The sequence below is a fragment of the Caretta caretta genome, chromosome 6 (genome assembly GCF_965140235.1).
Source record: "Caretta caretta isolate rCarCar2 chromosome 6, rCarCar1.hap1, whole genome shotgun sequence".
Classification (NCBI taxonomy): Eukaryota; Metazoa; Chordata; order Testudines; family Cheloniidae; genus Caretta; species Caretta caretta.
Genome location: NC_134211.1, coordinates 48,448,605 through 48,475,943, shown reverse-complemented (window position 1 = coordinate 48,475,943; position 27,339 = coordinate 48,448,605). Strand labels below are relative to the sequence as shown.

Genomic DNA, 27,339 nt, shown 5'->3' with positions numbered 1-27,339 from the left:
GAGAAGTGGTGTACCGAGTCTTCATTTATTCAATCTAATTTAAGGTTTTGCGTGCCAGTAATTCATTTTAACATTTTTAGAAGGTCTCTTTCTATAAGTCTATAATCTTGCCGTTGTTAAAATCATCCTTCCTAAAGTTTAGTGCTACAAGACTAAATTTTGGTATGATACTTCCACAAGGGATGTCAACTGTATATTATGTGGTTCAACTTTGGTGGGTTTTGGGCTTGTCTACACAGCTCTGTAGTGCAGATTACAGGAGTCTGAGTTGCAGTACACACTTAAGTGTTAGGTTATAACTGCCCTGTGTACACCCTGCTAGCATGAACTGAAAGGTGCCTAGTTCTTGGACTTGGCAGCAAACACATACTGCTTAATATTTTTGTATTTTGTATTTTAATATTTTATAATGAGCTTATATCTTAACATAGGTTGTCAATTTCAAATATAATCTTAAATGTTTTTAATAAACCTGTATTTAACTGCAATTAATAAATCTGATTTTTTTAAACTATCGATTTTCATCCATCCTGATTTGTATTTTTAAGAATTGGCATTTGTTTCTGTATAAATTCTACTAGGACTTGAATGTCCATCTGTTTATGATAATTACAAAATATACATGCATAGAGGAGTCTGCAATTTTGCCTCATTTACCACATCTGCCTGTCTCCATCTGCTGATGAATACTGTAAACTGTTTCTGTTTTAAGGATCTCTTACTGGCTATCTTCTCAGTAAGAGAATTGCAATTAGCAGGAAAAATAGTCTTGGTGCTTGATGTCAACATTATAACTTAGAAACAATTAAGAATCACATGAGATTCAAGTCAACATCATTTTTCTAATGCTAATGTAAACTAAAGATGGTGCCATTAATTTTTAAGATGTTTACGTTGCACAAAGCCACACAGAATGACAATACGGAGACTCCAGGACTATGTACTACAGAAATAAATCAAAATGGTCAGAAAAAACAGCATTTTGTTCTTGTTTGGTGAACCCAGGGAAAATGACCCTATTTTTCTATCCAGCTAAATAAATTAGGGATGCAGCCTCATCTGGAATACCGTGTGCAGAACTGGTCACCCCATCTCCAAAAGGATATTGCAGACTTAAAGAAGATTCAGAGAAATGTGAGAGAGTTTAGGGGCATGAAAACACTCTCATAAGAAAAAGACATTGAAAAGATTGGGATTGTTAGTTTAGAAAGGAGACAAGTAAGAGGGGACATGTTAAAAGTACATAAAATGATACATGGTATAGAGGAGGTAGATCAGAAACTTCTATTTTTCCAGTCTCACAACACAAGAACAATGGGATATTCAGTTATATTAAAAGGTGATAAATTCATAATTAGCTTGTGAACATATTGCCACAAGAAGTCACTGAGTCCAAGAACTTGGCAAAATTCAAGTGGATAACACAGTAGATAGAATATTTAATGATAACATTTTGGAGGGTGTACGCATATCTTAGATCGATCTCTAACTAGTAAAGATATCTAATGGTGGAGGCAGGTTGTCCCAAATCTGCCACCTGTGGGGTTCTTGTCCTTTTTTTTCAAAGCATCTGGTGCTTGCCTTTATTGGAGAGATGATAGTGGACTAGAAGGACTTGAGATCTGATCCAGTCAGGCAACTTCTGTGTTCGTGATGTCCTGAATGATTTTTGGGTCCTTATTCAGTTCATCACCTAAATACTGCTCAAACAGCAGGGTAAAGGAGGCAGAAAGGGCTCTCTGTGCACATACTTTCCAACACCAGTGTGACATGTAGTTTCTTCCCATATTGCTTGACGTAAGTAGTAATAATAAGAGTTCAACTGCTCACCTTCAAGTTAATGAGCAAGCTGAACTAACTTAAATAATGTAGGACTTAATAGTACTCCAATTGCATCTTGTCTTGGAGTATAAAAATTGCTATTTGGTATTAGGCAAGTTTAAGGGGTGGGGGAAAATCAGTGGATACGGACAACAGTAAAAGAAAATAGTGTCTAGAGCATATTGCCATTTGGCCATATGTAGAAGTGAACTCAAGCTATGCCATTGTTTGAGACGTTCTATCACAGTGGTCAAAGTAGCTAAAGGATATCAGATGGAAAGCACCTTCCTGCAGTTAAAATATTGACAATGTTGATGCATGACTCCATGTGTAACGTATCTTGGATGCCACATGAGTGGTAGTTTAGTAGTATATTGTATTTTCTGGTGGTGATTTTGTAAAAGATGTGAAGTAAAATGTCTTGCTTTATTAATTATTAAGCTCAGTGAAAATATTTATTGTGCCATTTGACATTCTGAATAATTTTTGAACAGTTTCATTAAGGACAGTTCCAGGCTCAATCAGTGGCACTCAGTATAGTCAGCCAGCCGTAGAACACGGTGACTTAAATATAAATCTCAAAGGTTTATTCCAATATCAGAGATCCAATAGTTTTCCAATATAATAATATTTTACACTAATATTGCACTTCTCATCCAAAGATCTCAAAGTTCTTTCCAAAGATAAGCATTCTATATCCTCTATTTTACAAGTAGAGAAACTGAGGCACAGAGTAGGCAAAATGACTTGTCCAAGGTCACATACACAGCGGCAGAGCCCGAACTATAGCTCATGTCTGCAGACTATGTGCCGTTGTAATAGGTTAGGGTTACGCAATAGCTAACTTACTGTTACTCTCCTTTTCTGTGAGAATGCTTTTGGATTGTGCTAGCCCTGCTGTCATTGCCTCTGTTACTTTGGGCTCCCGCAGAGCTGGGGAAAGGGCAGAGCACTGAAAAGCAAACAGAGAAGAGCATAAAATAAAAGAGCCTGTTAAGTGTCAGAATTCTTCAAAAGGGTGACATTGAATTATTTCCTGGATCTGAATAGAAATGAAAACCCTCTAAATATCCTGTTGGGCGTATGAAAGGAAAAACAGTAGACATAAATATTTGCAGGTAATGTAGAAGTATAGTCAACTTAAGAAAATCAATATTTTTGCCCCTTGTACTCTATAGAGGAAAAAAAAAGTGACGTGACATTTAACTCTGAACTAACCCAAATCTCTTCCATGGTTATCCATGAAATCAGAAGGAAATAAAAGAATCATGCATATATTTTAAGATCTAGTTTATATTTTTCCTGTTGCAATGTCAGTTGACTTCCATTTTTGTAATGGATTTTCCTTATTTAAAAATATAGAAATTCTGTAATTTCCTGTGCTGCTCTCCCCCATTTTTAAAATTGAAAGAATTTTTTTTCCTAATTCTTATCTAAAATAAGGTCTTTTTTTTTCCCTTGTAGGTTAACAATGAAAATGTAGTGAAAGTTGGCCACAGGCAGGTGGTGAACATGATTCGACAAGGGGGTAATCATCTAGTTCTTAAGGTTGTCACAGTAACCAGAAATCTTGATCCAGATGATACAGCTAGAAAGAAAGGTACATTTTTTTTCTTTGCTGCCTGAATTTGTTCTGGTACTGCTCTTAAGAAAAACAAGATGTAGGCTGGAGACTATTTACATTATTTTAGTTACTGCTATATTATATATTCCTTATCTCAAATATGCAACAGCATTCTACTATGTAATCTACAAGCTATTTACATTTGCTGAAGAAAAAGCCAGACTTCGTTTATAGGTATATCTGTGCCGAACAAGATATAGTTCATTGTTGTCATGTTCACTGTTGAAGTCCATCTTCCTAGATCATTCTGCAATGTGCTTTTAAGAATTTATATTCAGACTTTTTAATATGTTAGAGTATTTGAGGGAGATGAAAAAAAAATCTGTCCCTTACTCAAAGCTCTAGGCAAAAAGGCTGGGATTTTAAAACCTGCTTGGACTTGGGCCCGAATCTAATTCTGCTCCTATTAAAGTCCCATGAGAATTTTAATGTTGAGTGCATTTGAAAATACTGCATCTGTGAAAATAAGAAAATGAAGCACTAAAATATTTAGCTTGACATGTTAATAAGAAAGCAATACATTTTGAGATGCTCACTGGTTAAAATAGATTGAAACTGGATGGGGAGCTATCATCACTCTAGCCAAGAAGAAGGGGATCTCTCCCTCAGCTTATAGCAGAGGAAAGGGTGTTGTGCCCACCTCCGTTACCACCTCTGGAGAAGGGAGAAGCTTCTGCTTCAGTAAGGGAGCAGATATTTTAGGGTGACTTGGTGTAACTTCAAACATAGCAAAATTACTTTCAGAATGTAGTATCTTTGTACCAAATAGGAGCTTTTTCACCTAAAAGCACCCCATTTATTCCCATTAAAGCTAAAGAGTTAACACAAATCATGAATTTATTTTAACTCTTTAGTTTTAATGGGGACTGATGTGCGGCAACCCATGTACTGAAATTAGACTATACCCATAAGAGATGTGACAGTTCTTTGTATTCTTACTTTTTTTGGTATTGAATCTCCCCAAATAACTTTTTAATTGCACTCGATTAAGTGTACCCAAAGTTTGTTCAACCAGGAACTGTAGTAGCAACTTGTTAGGAACCACTGAATGCACATAATTTGTATTAATCAGAGAATATTGTTGCTGACCTCCTCGTCCATACAACAGTGACACACACACTAACTTCTCTGTTCCTAACATGGATGTTCCATACTGATCAGCGTGACCTGACAGCTGAGGTCTCCTTGAGGTAATCCTACATATTAAAGATCAGCTCTCCCCCCATACCTCATCAACACTGTTGAATTCTGTGGGCCAGACTTTAGTCATGCCTGCACTAGTCTTTGAATGGGAGGGATTGAACAAATGAATACCAGTCCTACTACATGCATTTCTGTTCAAAGACATGCCTTTTAAAGAACTGCACTCTGTTTACCTTGCTTTTTAATAATCCACTGGGAATTTAGATTTTTAAAAATTAGAATACCTAAAAAGAAGAAAATATACTGAGCCCAAATAAATCTTACCCAACTACTCTTTCTTCATTTATTTTTAACAATTGTATTGATAGAATTGGTTTATCTTACTGCTACATGTTCCAGACACACCTAGCATTTCTTTATACTGACATAGGTTATGTTTTCTGCCCATAAATAAAGGGAACTTGTAAATTTGTGAATGTTGACGCTTCCCTACGGAAGGACAGGTTGCTAGCTTTTCTCAAGCCAAGCAGTCCTCTACTCAATGAACTTTCTCTTGATGTTGACTTTTTGCAAATTAACATCTTTATAATCCCCCTTTTGGGGGGCAAGATTATTTAGAAAGTGATGACAAGGCAACACTCGAATCACTTGGAGATCACAGATTTCTTTGATCCCTGTCAACCATGGTCTTGGTTTGGGAATTGTACAGAGACTATCCAGGTCTCTGTGGCTGAAGATCTCCTCCTGGTGATGGACAAAGGGTCAGGTGATGATTAAACATCTCTCTTGTACAGACTTCTCAACAGATTGTTTTCATTCCTCTTGTTCAATGTATCTGCAAGGCCACTGGAGGAGACAGTGAGGCAGTTTGGCGTGTTGTGCAATTAGTATATTCATGACACAGCTGCATATTTATCATGGAGTCTGGACAATGCTATGTCTTTACTTTCCCAGTGTCTAACTGACAGAAGCTTGGATAACAGCAAAGTGAATGAGCCTTAATTCGGATAGGATGGAGGGGATGCTTGTGTACCTAGAGAGTATGGCATGAATTTTGTCTGTCTCCCTGATTTGTTTGCTACTCTTTGTTAAGGTGCTTCATAGTTCTGGGATACTTCAGGATCCTTGATTGCTCCTGGTGTCCCAGAAGTCCCCAGTTTTCCTATCTACATTTGTCATGATGGAAGACCATTTCTCTATGACATATGACTCTCTTTTATGACTTCCAGAGAGAGTTATTTTAATTTGTTCTACAGTGCAGCACTCCTTGAAAAGTACTTGGAAGCTATATGTGGTGCAAAAAATCTAATGCTCTACTACTTCTCTAGCAGTGTTAACTTTACATCACTGTTCCAAAGACTGTGCACTGGCCTATAGGTACAAACCAGATGTTTGCATTAATCTTTAAAGACCTACATGACTTGGCTCCTAGCTACCTGAGGAACCACCTCTTTTCCTATCATGACCACTGAGATTAGCTTGTGCGCTCTGAATTATGTATCTTCAGAGGAGGTTACTGAAAGCTGGAATTCATTTTCCTCAGAGCCTGAGCTGACCTTCAGGACATAGTGTAAAGTATATCTGTGTCCCTGGGCTACTGCCTGAAAGGATGACATAAAGGATTGTGAGGTAGACTCTTTTTAAAGTTATTTTTTTATGTGCCCATACACAATGTGTTAGGTACATTTTAAAAATACGGGTGTATAAACACTTAGCTTAAAGATTTCTGCTGTATATCATTATAAGCCTGCTGATCTTTTTGACTAACCAGTAGGAAAGCCAGAAATGGTTATAAATACAATCCATGAAAAGCTCCTGGCCCTTCACAAAGCATACTGAATGTTTTGTTTCCTGCCCCCAAAGAAATTACTGTGTACGTGTATTTGATATTCCTATAATGAATATATTGGAGATAGATTTTTAAAATCTAATAAAAATGTGTATTCCATGTGATAATCTTTGGTTGAATCTAAAAAATGTATATGTGAATATACTATGCTTTGGAGATGTATATTTACTTATACTGTATATCCTTCTATTTAATGCAAAGCCCCACCACCTCCAAAGCGAGCTCCAACCACTGCGTTGACCTTGCGGTCTAAGTCAATGACCTCAGAGCTTGAAGAGCTTGGTAAGAAAGTGTTTTTAACAAGCATGCTGAGATAATGGAGATGTAAAGAAAACTTAAAATTATTTTAAAGGAACTGCACCCTGGATAGTACATGATATAGAAAAGTTTCAGGAATGCTGCATCTCTGGAGAGATCAAACTATGCATGATGTGCATGAGTGATTTTTTTTTTTAAATGTGTGCCTTTACTGCTCTGCAAGAGAATGTTGATACATTTTTTTTATGCATCATCAAAGATTGGCACAGTAATGCTGTATCATATTTTATTAGCTTGCTTTTTAATCTTTCAGTTCATCTAATATTGTTTTATTTTAAATTTCTGTGGCCTCTCATTAGTGGATAAAGGTAAGTTGCCAGAAGCCATTGTTGAAAAGTTGACAGTTGTTAAAGCAGTACACCTGCAGCTGCAACTTAGACTCTCTAATCTGAAAATGTGTATATATTAATATCACTTTGACTCTTCTGTTTGAACACAAACTTAATAGAGTATTCCGTTAACTTTTAGCAATGCAAAGTGATGAGCATTTAGTCTTTGACTCACTAATTCTAAGTGATGTAAATGTAGGTGTCCCAGCAGTAGGGTGTATATTGTAGATTTGTATAACTGCTTGGGATTTCTGACTGGAAGAAAGGAATATTTTTTTCCTGTTGGGTCAGGAGAAAAGTGGTACTTCAGCAGCCTAGACTATCAAATATGTTATCTGACAGTATTTGCAAAAGACAAAAATAAATGTATGTTTAGATACAGCTATCTGGCTAGGATAAATATCTGATGTGTATTATATAAAGGAACTATATCACTCACTTACAGAATAATAGACTTGATCATCTCTTAGGTCTCTTCTTTCCTTACTATGATCCTGCATGAGTTTAACAATACAGGTTTCATAATCATTTTATTTTAGGCATTAATTAACATTCATTCAGATGAAAGGAGTCAAGTCTTGTAGATAATTAGCCACATTAATAAAATAAAGGTTCGAAAGCGCTAACATTCTGTGGAAGGAAGGACACTATCCATCCCTTAAGGGATGAAAACTCTCACTGTCTTTAAGTGGAAGTTCTGACCAAGAAAGGGGTACTGAATAGGGCCCTAACTATTTTGGGTCACATTACAACCAAGTAAAAACGTCTATTAGTTTAGGCTAGTTTGGTGATGGTACAAATCTCAGATTTTCATAGCTTTGATTATTTTTTGTCATAACCTTTTTGAATGTAAGTTTTTATTATCTGTTAATTATCAATATTTTTCCTCCAGGGTTTAAAATGTGAGACTTTTTTCTTTCATAGAGTGTTAAACTTTTGTTTAATTTTAAACCATTCTGGTTTATCATGCAAATCTGCTATAAGCAAAATATTCTTTAGGCAGCCCTCCTACCCGCCCACCACCAAAGTCTTCCATGTCACTATGGAGCCTGAGGAGACTCCTATAATTCTCCCTCTTTACAGTTCTTCTGTACATCTACACTATGAGAGAGGGGTGTGAGTCCCCTGTTCTCACTCATGTGCTTGTGCTGGCTCTTCTCAAGCTAGCACAAGTATAAATACCAATATTTGCTGCAGTGGCACAGGTAGCCGCAGTGAAGCCACGACTTAACTGTGCAAAGTACAAGCCCTCCTGAACCCCATAGGTACGTACTCAGTACGGCTAAGTCGTGTCTCCATTGCCACTACAATACACTGCTGTTTATGCTCGCACTTGCTCAGTGACAGCAATCCCAAGTATGTGTATGTGAGCAGGGGAATCATACCATCCTTCTAGCAAAGGAGGACTGGAAAGAATGACTTCAGGAAAGAACAGTGCTTTAACTGGCTCAAAATGTTGTTGTGTAGCTGGAGGTGTTCTCTACCCAAAGGTGGAGCATTCTTCAATCCTAGCCCTACTTATCTCAGGTGGTATTCATTAGCTCCATACAGTGGAGGCTTTATGGTTATTGGCATCCCAATCAGAAACTATTTTGAGAATCAGTAAGCTACCTGCACTTTCTTTTTTTTTAAAGCATGTCTTTCCCTACACTTCCATCCTGATGGGACTAAACAAACGCTCCATTTTCAAGGCTTTCTTGGTCCAAAGAATACTGTTTAAACTCAATCCAGAGGTTCATTATCCCCTAAAAGGCTGTATAGCACTGCATAAATTCTTCTGTGCCTACAAGATTACAGTCGTCATGTCCATGATATTAACATTCACCAGCCCAAGGAACATAGGGGCTGCCATTCTAGATAAAATCAGTGGTCTGCCTAGTTTAATGTACTGTCACTAGCTGTGGCTATAAACAGGAGGTACACGAAACCTTATAGTGGACAATAATGAAATAAGATGCTCATACAGAAAAGTTCTTATTACTCCCATTGAACAGAGGTTGGTTTATGTCCTGAAGTATGAGAGAGGGTGTGTGTATTTATACTAGATTTATATATGTGAATAATGACAACATCCACCGTTCATCTAAATCTAGTAAACTCAGTCTCAATGATGTCTTGTAGCAAAGAGTTTCCACTACTTATGTGCTATGTACAAATGTATTTTCTTTTATCAGTTTTAAATGTGTTGCCTTTTAATTTCATTGAATGTTCCCTTGTTATTCTATAGCAAGAAAGGGTAAAAAGGAATTCCCTTCCTTTTATATCATTCATTATACTGTATATCTCTATCCTGTCCCCTCTCTAAACTAGGTAGTCCTAATCTTTTCAACCTCTCCATATGGAAGTCTCTCCCATCACTTTTGTTGCCTGTCTCCAAACCCCTTCTATTTCTGCTTGTATTAACATATTTTACTCTGTTCTCCATAATAGTGCATGGGTGTCCCATCTACTGCTAACCAATGGCAGTTGCTGTTATCCTACAAAGAAATTAATCCAAAGTATTAACTAATGGCATATAAAATGTATCTACAATTCATTCCACTTCCGAACTGCAATGATGTTAAATGCCCTATTTTCATAGCCCATTTATATATCATAAGTGCCCAAATTGATTATTTTTAATTTTAAAAAATAAATCTCACACTGCATAGCCGAGGTATCTAAGTTTTATAACTCAGTAATTTTCTATATAGTCAAAGTATAAACCCTGACAAACTGGGCTATGCCAAGATGTTTGTTTAAAGTGGTTTGAAAAATACATGCACAATCCACAGTTAGCATGGAGAGATTGACCTCTTAAGAATAGAAGAAAAATGTTTGTGTTCAAAAATCAGTCAAGAATTTAGCATTTAAAATGGGCTTACCTTCAGAATTGATTTACAGTTCATTCCCTTTCTGTTTCCAAGCTTCAGTACGGAAGAAGAAGGGTAAGGGGAAGCATTTTGTCTCTTGTTTAATCTGTTTCTCACCTTTCCATAGTGAAAGATAATAGCATAACTATAAATGTTGGCATATGGTCCAGTTTATTTTATGGTGTCAAACGTACATTAAATATTGTGTATGTTTTTAGTTGTTTAGCTAATACCTTGCAAACACATAAAGAACTAACTTTCAGTCAGAAGAACACATTTGAAAATATTTCCCTCATTTCTTCCTTCGTGTTCTCTTCTCCGTCCACCCCCATTTTTCTTCTGTCTCAGATTTTTTTCCCAAACCCTTCCATATCCTCCCCTCAGAGTTACTGTGCTAACTGGCAATCACTGAGAAACAGTGGCAAGTAACATGATATCAGTGTAGTCCTACATGAGTGATTTCACTTGCCCTCCTAATGGCCAAATGTTACTCACATAACCACACTGTCTGTCTCAGGAAATAGGGACTTCACACACAGCTTAAACTCTGACCTGGAGAAATTCTGCTCTGCACAATTTCAGTTTTTAATATAACATCTTCCACACTGTCCCGTATGCATGGAATGCCCTCCCTGATTGTTCCATAAGGCCACTACTCTCTTCTCATTTAAATCTCTCCTTGAGACCCACATTTGCTGGGATTTCTATACAGCAGTCATCCACTTAATGATGGCCAGGTGGAGGGGCAGATAGATTGACCTTTAATATTTTACCAAAATGTAAATATACATATGTATATACAAGTTTGTTTGTGTTTAGCTGTATCCTCTTTTCCTCACCCTTTGTATATCACTTACTTTCATAGACTGTAAGCTCTTTTGGGCAGGGCCTGTCTCTTTACGTGTCTGCATAGCACCTTGCCTAAGGGAGGGCCTCAGTCCTGACTGAGCCTCTGTGTGATACTTCAGTATAGTTATAATCAGTGGAAGGAAAGTTAAGATTGCTGATAGAGAAGCTTATTTGTAGGTAGCATGCCTCTTCAGTAGTGAACTATTTCTCCTATATCTTGTTAGGATAATACAGAGTAAATTAGTTGTTTTCTTTTTCTTCATTTTTGCTTTTTTAAATCTTTCCTGCTCTCTCATTATGTTGGAACTGTTTTCTGCTGCTAGCAAGATCAACTGCTGGTACATTTATTGCTCAAAGCAAGATTACTTAGAAACTGTCTCTTCAGAATATGAAGGAATAAACAGTTATTGGTTTTCTGACATAAGATTTTTATAGAAACAAATATATTTTCATTATATGACTATCAAGAATTTTTACATTCATTTTTGTAGGATAACTTGATAAAATTAATGTTTTCTAGTTATAGGTGACGGGGAGGAGACTTTTTTGAGAGTGTGCTTGTTTTTGGCTTGGATGAGGGGAAGGGTATATAGGCTGTTGGTACTTCTCTTCAGATCGGGGATACCATTTAACATCCATACATAAAAGTTCCAGTTAGGTAATAAAAACTTTGTCATATAACCTCAAAGAAAAAAAATTACATAGGCATTATTCTAGCTTCTACTCAAGTTATCATATCACAGACCACTGAAACCTCAACAATACTAAGTCTGCTGCACTGAGGTTTTCTGCTCACCACAATTGCCCACTACAGAGGGACAGCATCAGATTTCAAAACACACTTTTTTTAAAGTAAGAATCCTTTCTGTTTTTTCTTTTGTTGCTTGTAGGTAAAGAATTAGTGAATGAGTGAGACATAGCAGTCTGTTAGGTAACAAATCTTTTTATGTTGCAGCATCATGTTTTAAAGCCACAGTTAGGGTGTGTGCAGGTGCCCCTATCAGTCTTGGGGAAGATCAAATAAAAATGTCATGCAGTAAATTAAAATAAGTAAAGAGGAGAAACAAATTAAAAAAGTAAAAATGAATTTATTTAACTTATGGTATATTTGTAAACAAAATTGTTTAATTGGCTATTTGGGGAAGAAAATCTTCATAATATTGCACTTCATTTATTACCCTCACGACAAAAATTAATAAAATATCAGCTAAAAAGTCATCTTTCCAATTCACTAATCAAATGACATAGACCTCTAAGTGATATGTTTTTCCCCACCATAATTTGTCATTTTATTTCAGTAGTCGTACAAATAATGTTGGAAATTTGAAATTTATATTTAAAAGAATTAAGAGAATCTTGAACTCTAGTCATTAAAAAATAAATAGGTGGAACTCATGTGCCTTGTGAAAAGCTGCTTTTAATTTATCTTCAATTAATATTTTGACTATTTAATTTTAGTTAAGTTTTTGATTATGATGTATGCTCTACATCCAAAAAGGTCCAAAGATCTCATGATTTTCTAGCAAAGAATGGATTTGATTTATCAAGCAACTTCAGATTTTTTAGGGCCTCTGCAGAGAAAAGCAAGGATTAGCTGTTTTAGCTGGAGTAGAGAAATTTAAAAGGCCAAGAGAGAAACTAAGAATTGGAGATAACACAGATATAATTCCATTTTTGCTGAGCCTACCGAAGACAGTAATACAACAAAGTATGGATTAGATGAGAGGAAAACAAATTTGGATTACAAAATACTGGGTTAGTGATGGCTGGAAACTTTTAGAAGGTATCCTTTTAGTATCCAATTCAAAAAGAAAACATTTATTTTTTTTTATTGGACTTAAGGTATAAATGTAGATTGTAGGACTCTCCCTACTTTTGGCCAGATTACATGCTGTTACAATCTTGCAGGTATATAATAATCATCAGCACAGAAGTCTGTTGGGTATCTGGCATCAAGTAATAGTATTTATTTACGAGAAAAATATCCGTTATAGCATTCAAAATGAATATTATTGGCTCTGTCCTCCAACAAACATTCATGCTCCATTCCATTACTGTTGTCCATTGTTTCAAAGGTGGCACACATCTGAAACAATGAAATCACAGAGCAAATAAATATGTGAATGCTATATTAAGGTTGAAACAAAAAAGTTACCCTGTTTGAAGAAATCATGCACAGAAGTCCCTGGATTCAGAAACCGTTTTTAATTTCAACATGGTGGAATATATGACCAAGATTTGTCTGCAGAAATAAAATGGAAATAACACCCCTTCTGCAACTCCCTTGATAACTTCCGCTACCAACATTGATTGTAAATAGGAAAAAGGTTTTCCAGACCTTCACCAGACACTACATTTGAAAGATAAGAAAAAAATGGCACTGCAGCTCCAGGTTTAATGAAGAGTACCTGTAGAATGTTCTTGTAAGTAATATATTTTTGCTACTTATTGGAAGTGTTAATTGATATTGTAGTCACAAGTAATGATAACGAATCTTTGAATTGTTACCATTACAAGGACATGCAGTAATGGTTTTTGAGGACAGATTTTAGAACTTGTATGCCTCTCTTATTTTTGTGATTATAGATATTCTGCTCTCATTTATACTGATGAAGCTAAAAGTGATTATTTAGACTTGAGAGAATTTACTGTGGATTCACACCAGTGCAGCAGAGAATAGAATCTGGCCCACATATTTGCCATAGCTATGATATCTTAAAATATTAAAAAGAAAAGTATTTGGAGTTAGAGTATTGGGGAAAGAAAAGACTTAGCTTACATGTTCAAGTATCCATAATTTTGGGTGCCCAGCTGTAAATGCTTTAAGTCTGACTTTTCAGAAACAAACTCTGGCAATTTCATCTGAAGTCAGTAGGTAAACAGTGATTGCTGGACGCTTCTGAAAGTCAGGGTCTGTGTCTAAAGTTGGGCACATAAAATTGTCCCTCTTGTAAACACTGACTGTAGTGAATAGAAATGAGGTTTTTTAGGTCTCCACATAAACATACAGCTGTCAGTTGCAATCAGTGTTGTTATTATTGTTGTTGTTGTTATGAATTTTTATTACTTTAAATTGCATTAATCTGATTATTCCTAAACTTGAAGCCCTTTCATAACAGGTACTTAGTTGTTTTTCTTTGTCACAGAACTGCAATTGAAGAAGGTTTCCTAACTATCCAAATAAAACAACAGTTTGTGGGAAAAGCTGGAAAAGAAATCGTAAGTGTTTAAGGAAACATGTTTTTGTGGCATTTGGGTCCATGTGAATGGGAATGCTCTGGCATTTGTGAGAAGAGAACTCTTATGAGTCATCATCAGCTAAATATGTAGTACTGCATTCAGAGCAATGGGTTATTTATGAGCAGTAAAAAAAAAAAAGACAGGAATGTTTCCAGTGTGATACAATTGCATAAATATAAAAGTTTTCAATTTTTTTTAATATGTTCTCTCTCTCTTTCAGGAACCAGGGAGATGCACGACAATCTCCTGCATCTCACCCAAATTTTTTTTTTCTTGCCATTTCCCTTTTTTCTTCAATTGTTCATTATTCCATGTTCATTAACTTCTTATAAAGCTTAAAATAAATGTTTTGGATAACTTGTGGTGGTTTGATTTTCTTTCCTTGGTGTGAAAAGTACATGTCTCGCAGGATAAAAGATTGCAAAAATGACTTAATTTCTTTTCTTTCTATCTGTCTTATTTTTTCTTTCTTTTTTTACCCGACTGAGCCCAGTTTTCAAATGCTGTCTCTTAAACAGGACATTCAAATGCCATTTTCTGTTCTCAGTCCTTAAAATCCCACCTGACTTGCAGGATGGGGAATGGTCTTTTGTTTTTATTTTCTGTTCTTGTTTTTATTTTGTATACAGGGACCCAGTGATACACAATGACCATTCCTCTTGCAAGGTAGGAAACTCCTTGTAAGGTAGGTTGAATTTTAAGGCTTTAGGCACATTTTAAATGCCTTTGTGCTTCTCGGATATTGGACATACTGTTAAAGAGATGGTGCTTGAAAATTGGGCCTATAATAAGAATTTTAAGATACCAAAAATAGCACTTGTCTGTGTCTGCCTCTCTCAGAATTATCTTTTAAGGGTATGATATGTTCATAATATGCAAACATGATCTATATGCACTGGGGTGAAAATACTGAGTCATAAAAGTACATATAAAGCCTGCTTGGAAAAATAGCCTAGATTCCTCTTAATTGTGAATAGATATATGCCAAACACTCTTATGTATCATGTTTTGATGTTTATAGATATTAAGGTGAATGATTTATATGTTTAGTTAATCTGTTGTTACCAGCAAACAGTTTTTATGTTTTAATATTTATTTTTAGATATTTTATCTTTTTCTTGGACTTCCAGTATAATGGGAAGTATCTCAAAACAAACACATTGTATTTCTATCCAATTTTCTTAAAAGGAAACTTTCTCTAGATGGTTTGTCTTTGCTTTCATGCTGTTCAGAAACTGTAGCTTATTTGGAACTATGTTGTCAAAGCTCGCATTACTTTCTCCTGTTACTAGCCGCTGAAGTTAAATTTTCTGCATCGTATTTTCACCATGGTAAATGTTTGTTTGAATCTGGTATTATAACTAGGGTGTGATCCTGCAAACTGCTGTTTGAGTGGAGCCCAGTGGCCATGTGGAGCCTCTTGCAAGTCGGTGGTCCACATTTGCTCCTGATTTAATATATATGTCCACTGTAGCAAATTCTCCACCATGGAGCAATTTAAAATGATTGTTATCTATGAACATTGGCCTAACTTTGAATGGAAAACTGCAAATATTTTATTATATATAGTTTTTTTGGCACAGATATCTTTTTAAAAAAGACACTGTAGAGGCCATTTGAATCTAACATAGACTAGTCACTTAACCTATTCAGTATTTTAAAACCTTTGCATCATTTTATTCTTCTATTTAAAAAGCATTTATTTGGCAGATTTTGATTGTTTATATTGTTTTCTTATCACAAGCGAGAATCCCAAGTTGAAAATTTGGATCTGGATTTTACCCTTCAGGGTGGCATTTCAGAACCAGGGTTTTGGCTGAGGCCATCTTTATGTTATCACCCCGTGCACTAAAGAGCTGGAAATACTTCAGTCTTCCTTGCTGAATTTTCTTCTTTTGCGCTAATTTTGTCCACCCAGTCATACTCGTACAGGTAACGAAGGCTAACAATTTCCAACATGACTGCCTAAAGTTAGTCATGTAATTCTATCTTTAGACACCTACATAAGCGAATGGCCTGATTTTTCAGAGGTGATGAACATCTACAGGGCACACAATGGGATTGCAAGTATTCAGCCCCTCATGGTCCAGCCATCTACTTAATTAGATGCTTAACTTTAAGCTTGCAAGCTTGTAAATGTTGGCCTAGACCCCTTATACTTCGCTTACCTAATTTGTACTCACTTCTGATTCTGATCTCTATGCTAAAAACAATGAAAATTCTCCATAAACCAAAAATAACTGCACAAAAGCTGTTACATTTCTGACAAAAAATAAATGCACACTATTGACAAACAGATTTTAAAAATACACATGCATTCCAATACCTGTGCATAACTGAGTATACCTTTGGTTCCAGTACTATCTAGATGCATCTAGTTGTTCCAAGGGAGGAGGTAGATAATAAGGTACATTTGTCCCGTTGCCATTTGACAAAGACAAATAAGTGCTTTTTGCAGATTCATGACAAGAAAAAAGGAAGCATATATTGTTTGTGGTTGTGAAAGTAGTGAAACTGAGATGAACTTTGCAATCTTACATTTAGATCAGGCAGGGAATCAAGAATTTGTGTGCTTTAAATAAATAAAGGACCATGGTTTCAAAAGCTTGAAAGTATGGAAGGGATGGGTGCCCTGGATGGCCATCAGTTTTCAAAAGAAAAATGTACATGCAAAATCTTTGAATGTGGATGCTAGAAAAGGTGGGTGAAACCACAGTATGAAGATTGCAAATTGGCATTGCATTAAGTTTTGTATAATTGATTGTGCCTGGCACAGTTTCTGTCTGTATCTATCTTAGGTATTTACAAGGCACCTATCACCTTGGTACCTAAGCAGTTTGAAAAATGCACCTGCAACAGGAGGCATGATGCAGATACAGGCAGAGGCCCAGGTCCACAGCAGCAGTGGCAGGTCCCAGGAAGCTCCTCAACTGCATTACAGCTGTTGTTGAGCTCCTGGCTACACTTGTTGTGCCCAAGGAACATCTCCACCTACCTGTCAGCAGGAAGACGCTGCCCCACAACTCAAGTCCAACAACTCCATTTGTGGGGAAAACTAAAGATAATGGAAATGGCAACGATCCAGTAGCAGAGGTGAAAAAGAAATTGTGGGATTTGAAAAGGAGGGATTCTTAAAGAGCAGCACACTTCAGGGGAGGGATCCACTGCCAGTCCAAGTGGCAGGTAAGGCACAACACAGGCTTAAGTCTCTCAAATTATCTCAGATGAACAAAAATTAATTAAATACTTCTGCTGTCCCTAGAGTCTGTCTGCTGTCCAGTGCCCAGTGTAGCCTGTGCTCTGTTCTTGGCCTGCTATCCCTACAGCGGGGTAGGCCTTGCAGTTCTCTTTGGATTACAAACCAGAAAACACAATGTAAACAATCTCCAGCATTCTAAATATGTTTACTGGCAAACTGGAAGGACTGATACCATGCAAGTGTGACAACGCCTTTCATGGTGCAAGGAGCCAGCGCTACAAAGCAGTACTCCAACACCATGACCTTATCCATGCCTCCAGAAACCTGGTGTAGTCCTGCCTTGTGGCACTATTTAGCAGATGTCCTGCCTGCAGCATCCAGGATATGTAGTTTGCTATATACAGAGCAGGGAATGAGAAAACACAAAATAATGAACAGACACATGACAAACGTGTCACTCTGGCCCTCAGAAGAAGTTACAACACTGCATAAGCTACCACATCAGAAAAGACTGATCAAGTGCAACAGGCACATGAAAGTGTCAGTACAGTGTGCACATAATCAGTCAGTCTTGTCTTTCGCCAGAGAAACAGAGGACTCATTTGACAACACAGAGGAGAGGGAGGCCTCTAATACTGGCTCATTAGTCACTATGCACAGGCCAGCTTAAAGAAATAGTCACATCTGTTGATAAATGCAATAGAATCAGTAGGCTGAAGCAGAAACCATCCCCCAGAGATCTGAAAAGGCCATTTTGATTTTGGAAAACAGGTGCATACTGTGTGACCAAACATTAAACTTAAAAGGGCAATGGGCCCTAAACTCCCAGATCCTTATCTTCCCCACTCATCATGTGCGCACACCTTTCTTACTTCCCTACTGGACAAATTGGGCTGTGGCTAAAGTCTCATTGTGTCAGGGCAAGGTGGGATCAGGGACGTGGAATGAGTCCACAATTCATGAGACCATCAAAACTTGTTGCTTCACCCCTTAAGGTATTTTTATGCTGCCAGGAAATAAAATGACTTTGTGAGAAGTGTGAGCCAGGCATTCAACTGTGCAGTGTTATGTACCACTGTGAACAAGCAGGCTGCCAAGCTGGCTTATGTGGGTACAGGCATTGTTTGATTAGATGCAAATTATCATTGAGGTCAGGAGGAGTCTGGACAGTTCCTCACATTTCCCTTGCCATTGGCATCGCATCATGAGCAGCCACAACATGGTGCTTGTGCCCACTATGTTTAAAACTTCTTTCAAAAAGAGAGAAATGTTGTTTAAGCCAATTAAGAACAGAATCGGTTTGTTGATTCACATTTTGTTAGACATTTATGGTCTCTGTTGCACCAATGACCTGGCATATTTACTGTTGCTTGTGAAGAGTCAGCCCATTGCCAGGAGGTAGGGTTGAGGCAGTTAGTTTAGGTAACAGTTTAACTTTGGTTTTAATCCTCCTGTCACCAGTTGTCAGGGCAGTGAGCCACTTGGCCATCCATTCCTCCAGCTGAGCAGTACAGTTTCTAGGCAAACCAAATTTTCCATTTCCACTATTGTAGCTGACACACCACTTTCACAGTTCCAATATAGCAGCTGGTTATATTAACGAGTTCCAGTCTGAATCAGGGCAACCTTTAGTCATCAAGGAAAGGAATTCTTGGGCAGAAACTGATACCTTTGACACTGTGGCATGAGCTCTTGACCCTGAGCTAAAGTTTCCATGATTGCCGTGCAGTGAATGAAAGTATGTGTAAGGCTATGCCTGTGATGCATTCATGGCCCATACCGATATTTAATAAAGCTTACAAGAACATAGTTATTTGAGTTGGTTGAATGCTTTGTTATGAATTTAGTCCCTTTTTCATTAGTGGCTAGTTAGCAAACCTATCCCAGTATCTGTGAATGTGTTCATTATTCATAAGTATTGGCCAATAGTTTTAATAACTATCAGCCCATTAGTTATTCACAAACTGTTTGCTTAGGATATTTGTCATTTGTGTGATGATGATAATGCTATGCCAGATGATACCGTTTCAGCTCCCTGACTTGGAGACAGAAAATATTTAAGTAGGAGAATGACAAATTGTAAGCTTTCATAATTCTGTTTTTAGAGAAATAACCACTTGTGCTAATATTTGTGAAACTTTCCAGGGTCACGGACACTTTCATAAATATCTGACAGGTGCCCAAATATGTGCAAACAACAAAAATAACGCGCCCCCCTCCCCCATCAAACTAAATTAAATGATGTTGACAAAAATATTCACAAATTAGTTTTTTCAGTTTTTGCTCTTTTTTTAAAAAAAAAATATTTTACTCTATTATTTACCATCATTAGGAGGGCTCTGTTCAAAGTGCTTGTCAGGAGAATGGAGTATTCAAATATGGGGAAATTTCTGATGATATATCAAAAGAATGACACATTTTGTATGACCAATGGCACAACTGGAATATATATTCCCTTTATCTCTCTGATTCCATACAAATTAGCTGGAATGTGTGTTTGCTTTGTGTGGTAAAAAGAAGTCCCCTGTTTTTGCATGTCTACTCTATTAGAGAAGTGTTGAGAATTAATTTCATGGTCCTACACTGTAGCTGCTGAAAGATACTTGGCAACAAAGGTAACAGCTGTGGCTGTGTTAGAGAAAATAGAATTGCAAAGGCAGCAGGTATTACAGAGGGATAATGTCAAAGTCCCTTTCAAAATTTTCATGCAGTGGCACAGCCAATGATTGCATGACAACTTGTCCCTAATATTCATTTCCATAAGGAGCTCATACCTTTTTACAAATACGATCTCATCCTCACTTTCCATAAAACATGCAACTGGACAGTCCAATCAGACACAGACTGAATGTGAATACTTTAAAGTAGTGAATATATTAAATGCACAAATAATATCCAACACAAAAATTAATCACATTAAATAATTATATTAAATCATTAACTGTAAGTAGCCCTTTAGATAAATAGAATACTCAAGGCATTCAGATAGTGAGTGATGAGGACCCTAATGATGATCTAGACAGACAGGGATCAGTGTATAAATGTGCTGATAGAGGGATGGATCCTTGGGTCTCTGAGAAGGGGTCCTAAAAACCAAGAACAAAAATATATATAAAAATCACCCCAGGAACTCCTGAACAAACAATAAGCCCATTAACAAAAATGATTAACCTGACCTCAAAAGCATCCATCAGACAGAAATGCACAACTCCAGCTGAAGGTCTTAAGAGCAGCACATGGTGTGTATCAAAGAGCAGAATGTAGTCCTTAAAGAGCAACACTTTCCTAGATTGTAGTGCCAGGGCGTAGATATGACATGGAATCACCATTCCTCACATCCTAGCACCAACACTACAGAGCAACCAGTTAGTTGGTGATGATCAGCAGCTGCTGTTACTTAGATGTGATAGTCTTACAGTGGTGCTTCCACATATCCCTTGCCTGAGTGAAAAATGCAGGCTCTTTGGGCTAAATTATTGTATTGTATTAGCTGAACAGCCCCAGATAGATTTCTTACAGTCAAATTGTCTCCCCAAAACATGTGATACTCATTATTTATTTGTTTCAAGCATAAAAAGGGTTAGGGTTCTAGCCACAAATGTGAACAATTCAGAAACGGTGCTGAGTAGATCATACTGTAATGAGAGCCGATGATTGATGTGCGTGCAAAAAGTCTAGTCATTTTCAGTTGGTGGGAGTATATTTTTATATATGGGTGGATTTAGATTAAGCACATTTGCAATGTCCTCTTCAATAGCATAATTAACCACTCCTCCTTCCATATTAAATTGTGCACAGGGAAGCACTTGCACATTTCCACCAAATGTCCTCAGGCAAGGGAAGACACAGCCAGGAGAGAGCAAAATGAAGGTTATCTTATATGGGAAAAAAAAAGTCCTGGTGAGCAATGTCCTCAAATAGGATCACATACTGTTTGGAGAAAGCACTGAGAAAATAATGCATACAGAAAAGATAAGGCTTGGGAGGCCATTGCTCACAGGATAAATGTTGTTGGCAACCACAGTTGCTCTACAGCTATGATTGGGGGGGGGCCCAAAACACTGGGGGTGGAGGGGTGATATGAAACGTCGGACAAAAGAGAAGATAGCCAGCAGTGCTTCAGAACAGCAAAGGGCTACCACACAGGCCAGTGGTGGAGCACATCTGACACCACAGGAGACTCAATTGGACAATTGACCCTGAGCTGATCACAGGGATTTCTGACTGTGACACCACTGCAATTCATAGGTGAGCTTTTTGAGAGGTTCACTGACACTTTCTGTCACAATCACAATGAGGTGTATTGGTAGTTATGCCGTGGGATCCAGCACAGTTGTGTGTGTTATGGGTGCAGGACAATGTGCATGTATATAAAGTGGTTAGTAACTTCAACTGCCACATACCCAGTTCAGCCACTAAACTTTAGTCTGCCCTTCTGTTTGCCCAAACACAAACACTGTGGTTTTCCCAATTGGCTTCTTTCTATGTGTTGTCCAATGCATGTAGATTCCTCCATCTTCCTGGCCTCAGATACAGTGGTTGTTGCTCCTCTATTTGATTGCCAGATGTCACTGGGGAACAAGATGGGGAGGTTCCTGGATGCTCGGGGCAACCCAGACGTCAGAGAGCGAGCTCACCCTCCACGCCTGAACAAGAACAGGAATCTTCAGAGCCTGCTTCCGACGAAGATTCACCAGCCAGAACTACAGAGAGTTGGCAGTGGCCATTGTCGTCATCTGAAACACACAGCAACGTTGGGGAAGATTTTGAGGGATTTCAAACACCAGAGCGGACTCCAGAGTGTACAATGGACATACAGTCTCCTGGGGATCAGTCACTCAGTAGGACTCCTCAGTTTGAAAGTGACTCTCCTGAGGAGGAGGAGGGGAATGATGAAATGAATGAAGAGCACCATGGTGTTCAGCCTGTCCCTAGGGATCAGGGTTGGAGAGGGCAGCCCCACCTAACAGAGGGGGAAAGGCTGTTGATGGAAACCAACAGTAGGATTGTGCAGCTGCTGGAAAATATCAAGAGGGAGCATGCACAGTCCATGGGTCTCATGTCACAGTCCATGGGCCGCATGGAGCTGCAGCTAGGCATTGTGGCTACATCCACAAGAGCCATCCATAACTACCTGTCTGAGATTTTAGCTTTCCTCAAACAGCCAAGGACGCAGGTCCTTGAAACACGTATCTCCCAAAGAGCCACCCCCCATGTTGAGTTAACCAGTGCCTCAACGTGGACTGGTGAGGATGCAGTGGCAGCCTCCACTGTATACTTACCAGGGGATCAAGGAACAAGTGTCTCTCGAGAACCACCACAGGCCACTGTGCCTCGTCGCAGTGGCCGGCTGCAGAGAGCCATAACTGAGAGGGCCTCGTTGCCCATGCCTACACGCCAGGCAAAAGGGGGAGGGAAGAAAAAATAATCACAATAACGATAGGATTTTTAGGGTTTTTTTATGTGCCTGTCCTTTTAATTCTTAGCCATAAGGCCATGAGTGGCAGAACTCAACCATTTCTACATTTTGGCTAACATTGTATTCTGGCTGACTAGATTAGTCTAACATTTTGTAGTTTATATTTGCATTGTTAACAATGTGTGCTGCTGGTATTTGAAGAACATTTGCCTCTGTTCTTTCACTTTAGCCTCATGGGAGCATTTTTTTACACTGTGCCAGGCATTCATTGCTTTTCTTACAAATACAAGTCATTTCTTGAGGCAGCTGTTTTTTGAGTTTTTTTTCTCCATTACCTCCATCCCCTCTGAGCAAACATTATGGACTTGGTGGTAAGTATACAGGTCTTGGCAATACTAGCCTCAGAAACTGTGTTCAATCAGTCTTTGCCTGGTGTTTCTGGCATGCTGGCCTGAGGTGTTGGGGTTAGCCTGGAAGTGCCTTTTTGGATCATGATCATTCTTATCCTCTGTGGGTCTGACAAGGTCAATCTCTAGCCCTTCAGGTGGAGCTAATCCACATCTCTTGGCTATGTTGTGTAATATGCAGTCTTGCCAGGATTATATGGTATATTGTGGGGCCTGTACAATAATGTGCCACTGGGCACCTGACTCTCATTTTCAGAGTTCCTTCTTCAATGCATCTGGTGGCTTGATGGGTGGGCAGCATAATAATTTTCCTCTGAGAGAGTCAGGGAATTTGGAACAGGAGTCATTCACCATGTCTTTATGGGATAAGTACCATTTTCTTCAACAAATAAATATATTATTGAGGGGACACCATCCCTAGTAATATCACAGATATTAATTTAAACATAACAATGCTACTTACCTAGCAGCCAGACCTCCTGAGAATGTAAGAGTCATGACATGCTGTTGGGCACTGTGCTACTACCTCTGTGATTAAACTTTTGCATCACAAATGACCTGCACACAGATAGAATGGAACTCCTCCTCGCCCCATTAGGCCATCTAATTTCCTGAGGGGAGGGTGCCCTGAGCAGAATATAGGTGCGATCAGTAGCACACAGGACATACAGAAAATGCACTTTGGAAGACAATTATTTTATGACTGTTGGTGCTGCCTCTCTCGGGGAAATTTAATACAGTGGCACTCAGAAATTGCTGCATGCATGCAGAGGCATCAGACTGGCTTATACTTGTGATATCTCTGTGGTCCTCTGAAAGGTTCCAGTTATCAAGAGCCCCTTGAGCAGTGGTGTCTGTAACTATCACAGGTGTAGCATGGCACCTGTGTTTGACTCTCCAGATCCCCATGTAAGTTTTCATTAAAATTCAGGAGAGTTTGATTGTCAAGCATACTGAATTTCTCCTCTGACAAATGTTGAACGTTAATCTTTGGCCTAAAAATCCTGTCCTATGGATGCATTTGGGCTGTGCTCTGGCTGCTGAGCCAGTGGATACTCCTCTTCCCTTTCCCCTTCTCTGAGACTGAAGTTGGTCAAAATGTGAGCAGGAAACATTTTACTATTCTACAAACTAGTCACAAACTGCTCCTCATAACAGTTTGTTTTGCCTGTGGCTGCATTTTGCTAAATGACTGGGTTAATGATGAAATGTCACTGGTGTGGGCTGACCCCTGGTGTAGGCATGTTGCAGATACATTTTCTAATTCAAAATATTTCTCCTATGACCAACTGCATGTGGGCGCTCACCCTTTAAGAATTCCATTTTGGTCCACTTTCTTGGCCATGCCGCCAACACACCACTCATGCCAGGTGTAAATTCTTGCACCTGCATTTCATTTGCACCCCATCTGTGCCTCTTCTAAATTTTGTTTGTTTATATAGGTAGCCTCATAAATAAATACATTTCCAGTAACATCATATGAGAGCCCCTCTTAGTGGTGCAAGAATACATATTACAAAAATATGTCAAAACACAAAAAAGGAGATGGGGGAGGAGAAGTCCACTAGCAAAGTTGACAAAAAGTGTTCCAGTGTGCTGCCTTTTGAAAATGCATTACTGGCCCAAACATGGCTTGCGCACTACTACTGCGGACATGAACAACCTATTTTAAGGGCACAGCCCTTTGAAAAATTTGTCCTAAATATCTACTTTTTATTTCTTTTGGATGAGTTTATTGTGGAATTACATAGAAGTCAAGAAAAGGCCAGTTGACTCTTGACGTAGGTAGCACATATCTAATATTATAATGAAAATGTATTTATTTACATAGTGCTGTCACTTTAAAAGTGTGGTGGAATGTGGGGGCCATATATTAAGATTCTGGTATATTCCGCAGGACCCGCCATGTAGCTGCTGCCATTTTGGATTACTTTTACTTCATCCCACATACACCCTAGCTGCTTTGGAAGCTTCAAAATTTTTGTTCTAGTTTTAAAATGCCATCTTACTGTTCTACATTTGTGCTCTGATCAAAGACAGCAGTGCAAAAGGACAAGTTGGGCAGCATTAGCAACTCTGCCTGTACTGCAGTTGGAACCACAGCTAGGTGCAAGAAGCCCCTAAAAAGACTCTTTTTGTAAAACAACTTAATCATATCAACTTCTCCCTCCCCACTCCAACTTGCTTCAGCTGTTCTCAGCTATGACTGGAAAGGAACCAAATACAATTGGAATGGGAGCAGCTATAGGGTGAGAAGGACTGAGGAGCTGACAACATTAAAGCTGTAAAATCACAAAGAATAAAGTTCCCCACAAGCTGATGTGGTAGCAATATCAGATTTTGTTAGGAAATCTGTACAAACTGATATTGTGGTCAGGTCAAATACTAAGATCTGACTTCCAGTATTGTCTTGCAAAATCAGTACAGTTGGAGAGTATGTATGTTTCATCCCCTAAATGAATATTTCCATGCTTTTCAAGTGTCTGTCATAGCCTCATCATTCTTTCCCTGTAGTTTTTTTGTTGTCTGAATAGGTGTATGGTTATGTGTCTGTTCAAAATAAAGGGAATATGTTTTTATATGGTATATTTGTTATTTACAGATTTTGGGTGTCTAGGGCTTCAGTCCCCAAAACACCCCTCTGTCTGGATCCCAAGAACAAGTGTTTGGTCTTCTAGGATCATATAAAGGGCTGGAGAGATGTAACATGAAATTCCCATGCCCTTGTTACAATCAATGGTAGATACCCCTAAACTTGATTCTGCAATCTAGCAATATTTTTTTCTGTGTAGCTCAAATGCTTAAGGCTAAATCCATGGCTTTCTGATACCTTTTGCCCATCAGAAGGTTACAGGTATTTTCTTCTGAAAAGTGCACAGTTTGAATTACTGTTAAGACCATATGGAATGTGATTTTTTTAATGTTTATTTTATTTGCTTGTGAAGGTTTTAAGCGTGTTTTTTTTCTCCTCTCCCTGGATGGTCTATTATATGAAAATAAATAAAGCAAACAAAAAATGTAATACTAATTCCAGTGGAAAGCAGACAGTAACACTTCCGAGTAAGCCAACCACCTACAATGTTCAACTTAATAATTCTAGCAGCTGTTCCTCTCCTGCTCTCTCCCTGTCACCCAGTGCTCCAAAAGTCTCCTCTCCCAAAACAAGTGTCTTCCCAACCAGAGAAGGCTGAATATAATTCTTCCATTTCTGCACCAGCCAAAGCTGCTGGTTAGGGAGAGACCATCTTTCTTCCTCTTGCCTACTTCCTGTCCCTTACCACACTCCTAGAGTCTGAGCGTAGCTGTTTTTCCAGTGAGGGATCAAGCTCAAATTTGATACTTTGCATAGTGGTGCCACTTCTAGCTGTTTTTAAGTCAGTAATAACCTAATGCGCTAGTTTTATTTTCTCCTAAACTAAATTATCAAACCTTACCATACCATACAAAGACATACCATACTTAACTCCTGAAAAGTAAGGTGTGGCTTGTAAAAATTTTAAGTTGTGGAAGCCTGAGACAAGAGGAGCTACCAGGCTAAGGAATCACTTCTAGTTGGTTCTAGTACATTTTTTCTGAGAATACACATAGGTTGCGTGACTGGTGCCCTATTGCTTTAGAGAAATTAAAAAGAAAAATGCCATCCTAGCTTAGCATGACTACCAGCCTGGGGGTAGTACATTTAGTGCCAGTCAGCAGTCTGAGAGTTCACAGGAACAAAAGATAAGGTGAAAGGGGCAGTGCGGAAGGTTATTGGTTAGAGTATAAGTTTTGGATTCTAGTCCAAGTTCAGAGATTGAATGACTCAGTGGCCTTAGGCAAGTAACTTAATTACTCTGTGCCTCAATTTCCCAACCTGTAATAAGGGAGTTGTAAGACTATGGTTGATTGCATAGTGATTTGAGATCCTTGGACTTAAGGCGTTATATTAGTGCTAAATATATTCAATAGTATTACTGCTGCATTTGGTTTATAGTCACAACTGGAGCTGGGCCTGGGTCCAAACACTCCTGAACTTTGAGGGATCTCACATGTTCACAGATGGTTTCTATCACTATATAGCATGCTAAATCAAAATTCCAGTTCTGAACCACTGTTCCCCAGTGTTGGGAAAGTTTTGATCCAGATTGGAACTTTGCCTATTGGGCCCATTTCTGACCACAAATATGATAGTTTTAACCAAAACTAATATAAAGCATATTTAAAGTTTAATTAAACAGAGAGACATGGAGCAGTTTCCAATAATGCTAAGTTCCAATAATGCTAAGTTTCCAATAATGCTAAGTAATAGA

At 38.2% G+C, this 27,339-nt stretch overlaps 2 protein-coding genes across 10 annotated transcripts in view; both read left to right on the top strand.

Annotated features, from left to right (window-relative positions):
- The window catches only part of SHANK2 (SH3 and multiple ankyrin repeat domains 2), a 539,125-nt gene that overhangs the window by 486,486 nt on the left and 25,300 nt on the right, over positions 1-27,339 (top strand). For 6 of the 9 annotated variants that reach the window (XM_048855923.2, XM_075129486.1, XM_075129490.1 and 3 more), the window contains 3 exons: positions 3,286-3,421; positions 6,639-6,719; positions 9,991-10,011. In XM_048855923.2, the coding sequence (XP_048711880.2) occupies positions 3,286-3,421; positions 6,639-6,719; positions 9,991-10,011 (238 nt within the window). The remainder of the gene's footprint in view (positions 1-3,285; positions 3,422-6,638; positions 6,720-9,990; positions 10,012-27,339) is intronic. The other 3 variants (XM_075129487.1, XM_075129491.1, XM_075129488.1) reach the window with 2 other exon arrangements.
- On the top strand, positions 17,123-25,629 carry LOC142072520 (uncharacterized). Its single transcript, XM_075129493.1, has 2 exons — positions 17,123-17,208; positions 21,790-25,629. Exon 2 carries the CDS (start codon positions 22,032-22,034, stop codon positions 22,650-22,652), a length of 621 nt encoding a protein of 206 aa, XP_074985594.1. The 5' UTR covers positions 17,123-17,208; positions 21,790-22,031; the 3' UTR covers positions 22,653-25,629.

Excerpts from the sequence above, each read along its gene's own strand:
- LOC142072520 (XM_075129493.1), top strand. The coding sequence starts at position 22,032 with ATGGACATACAGTCTCCTGGGGATCAGTCACTCAGTAGGACTCCTCAG.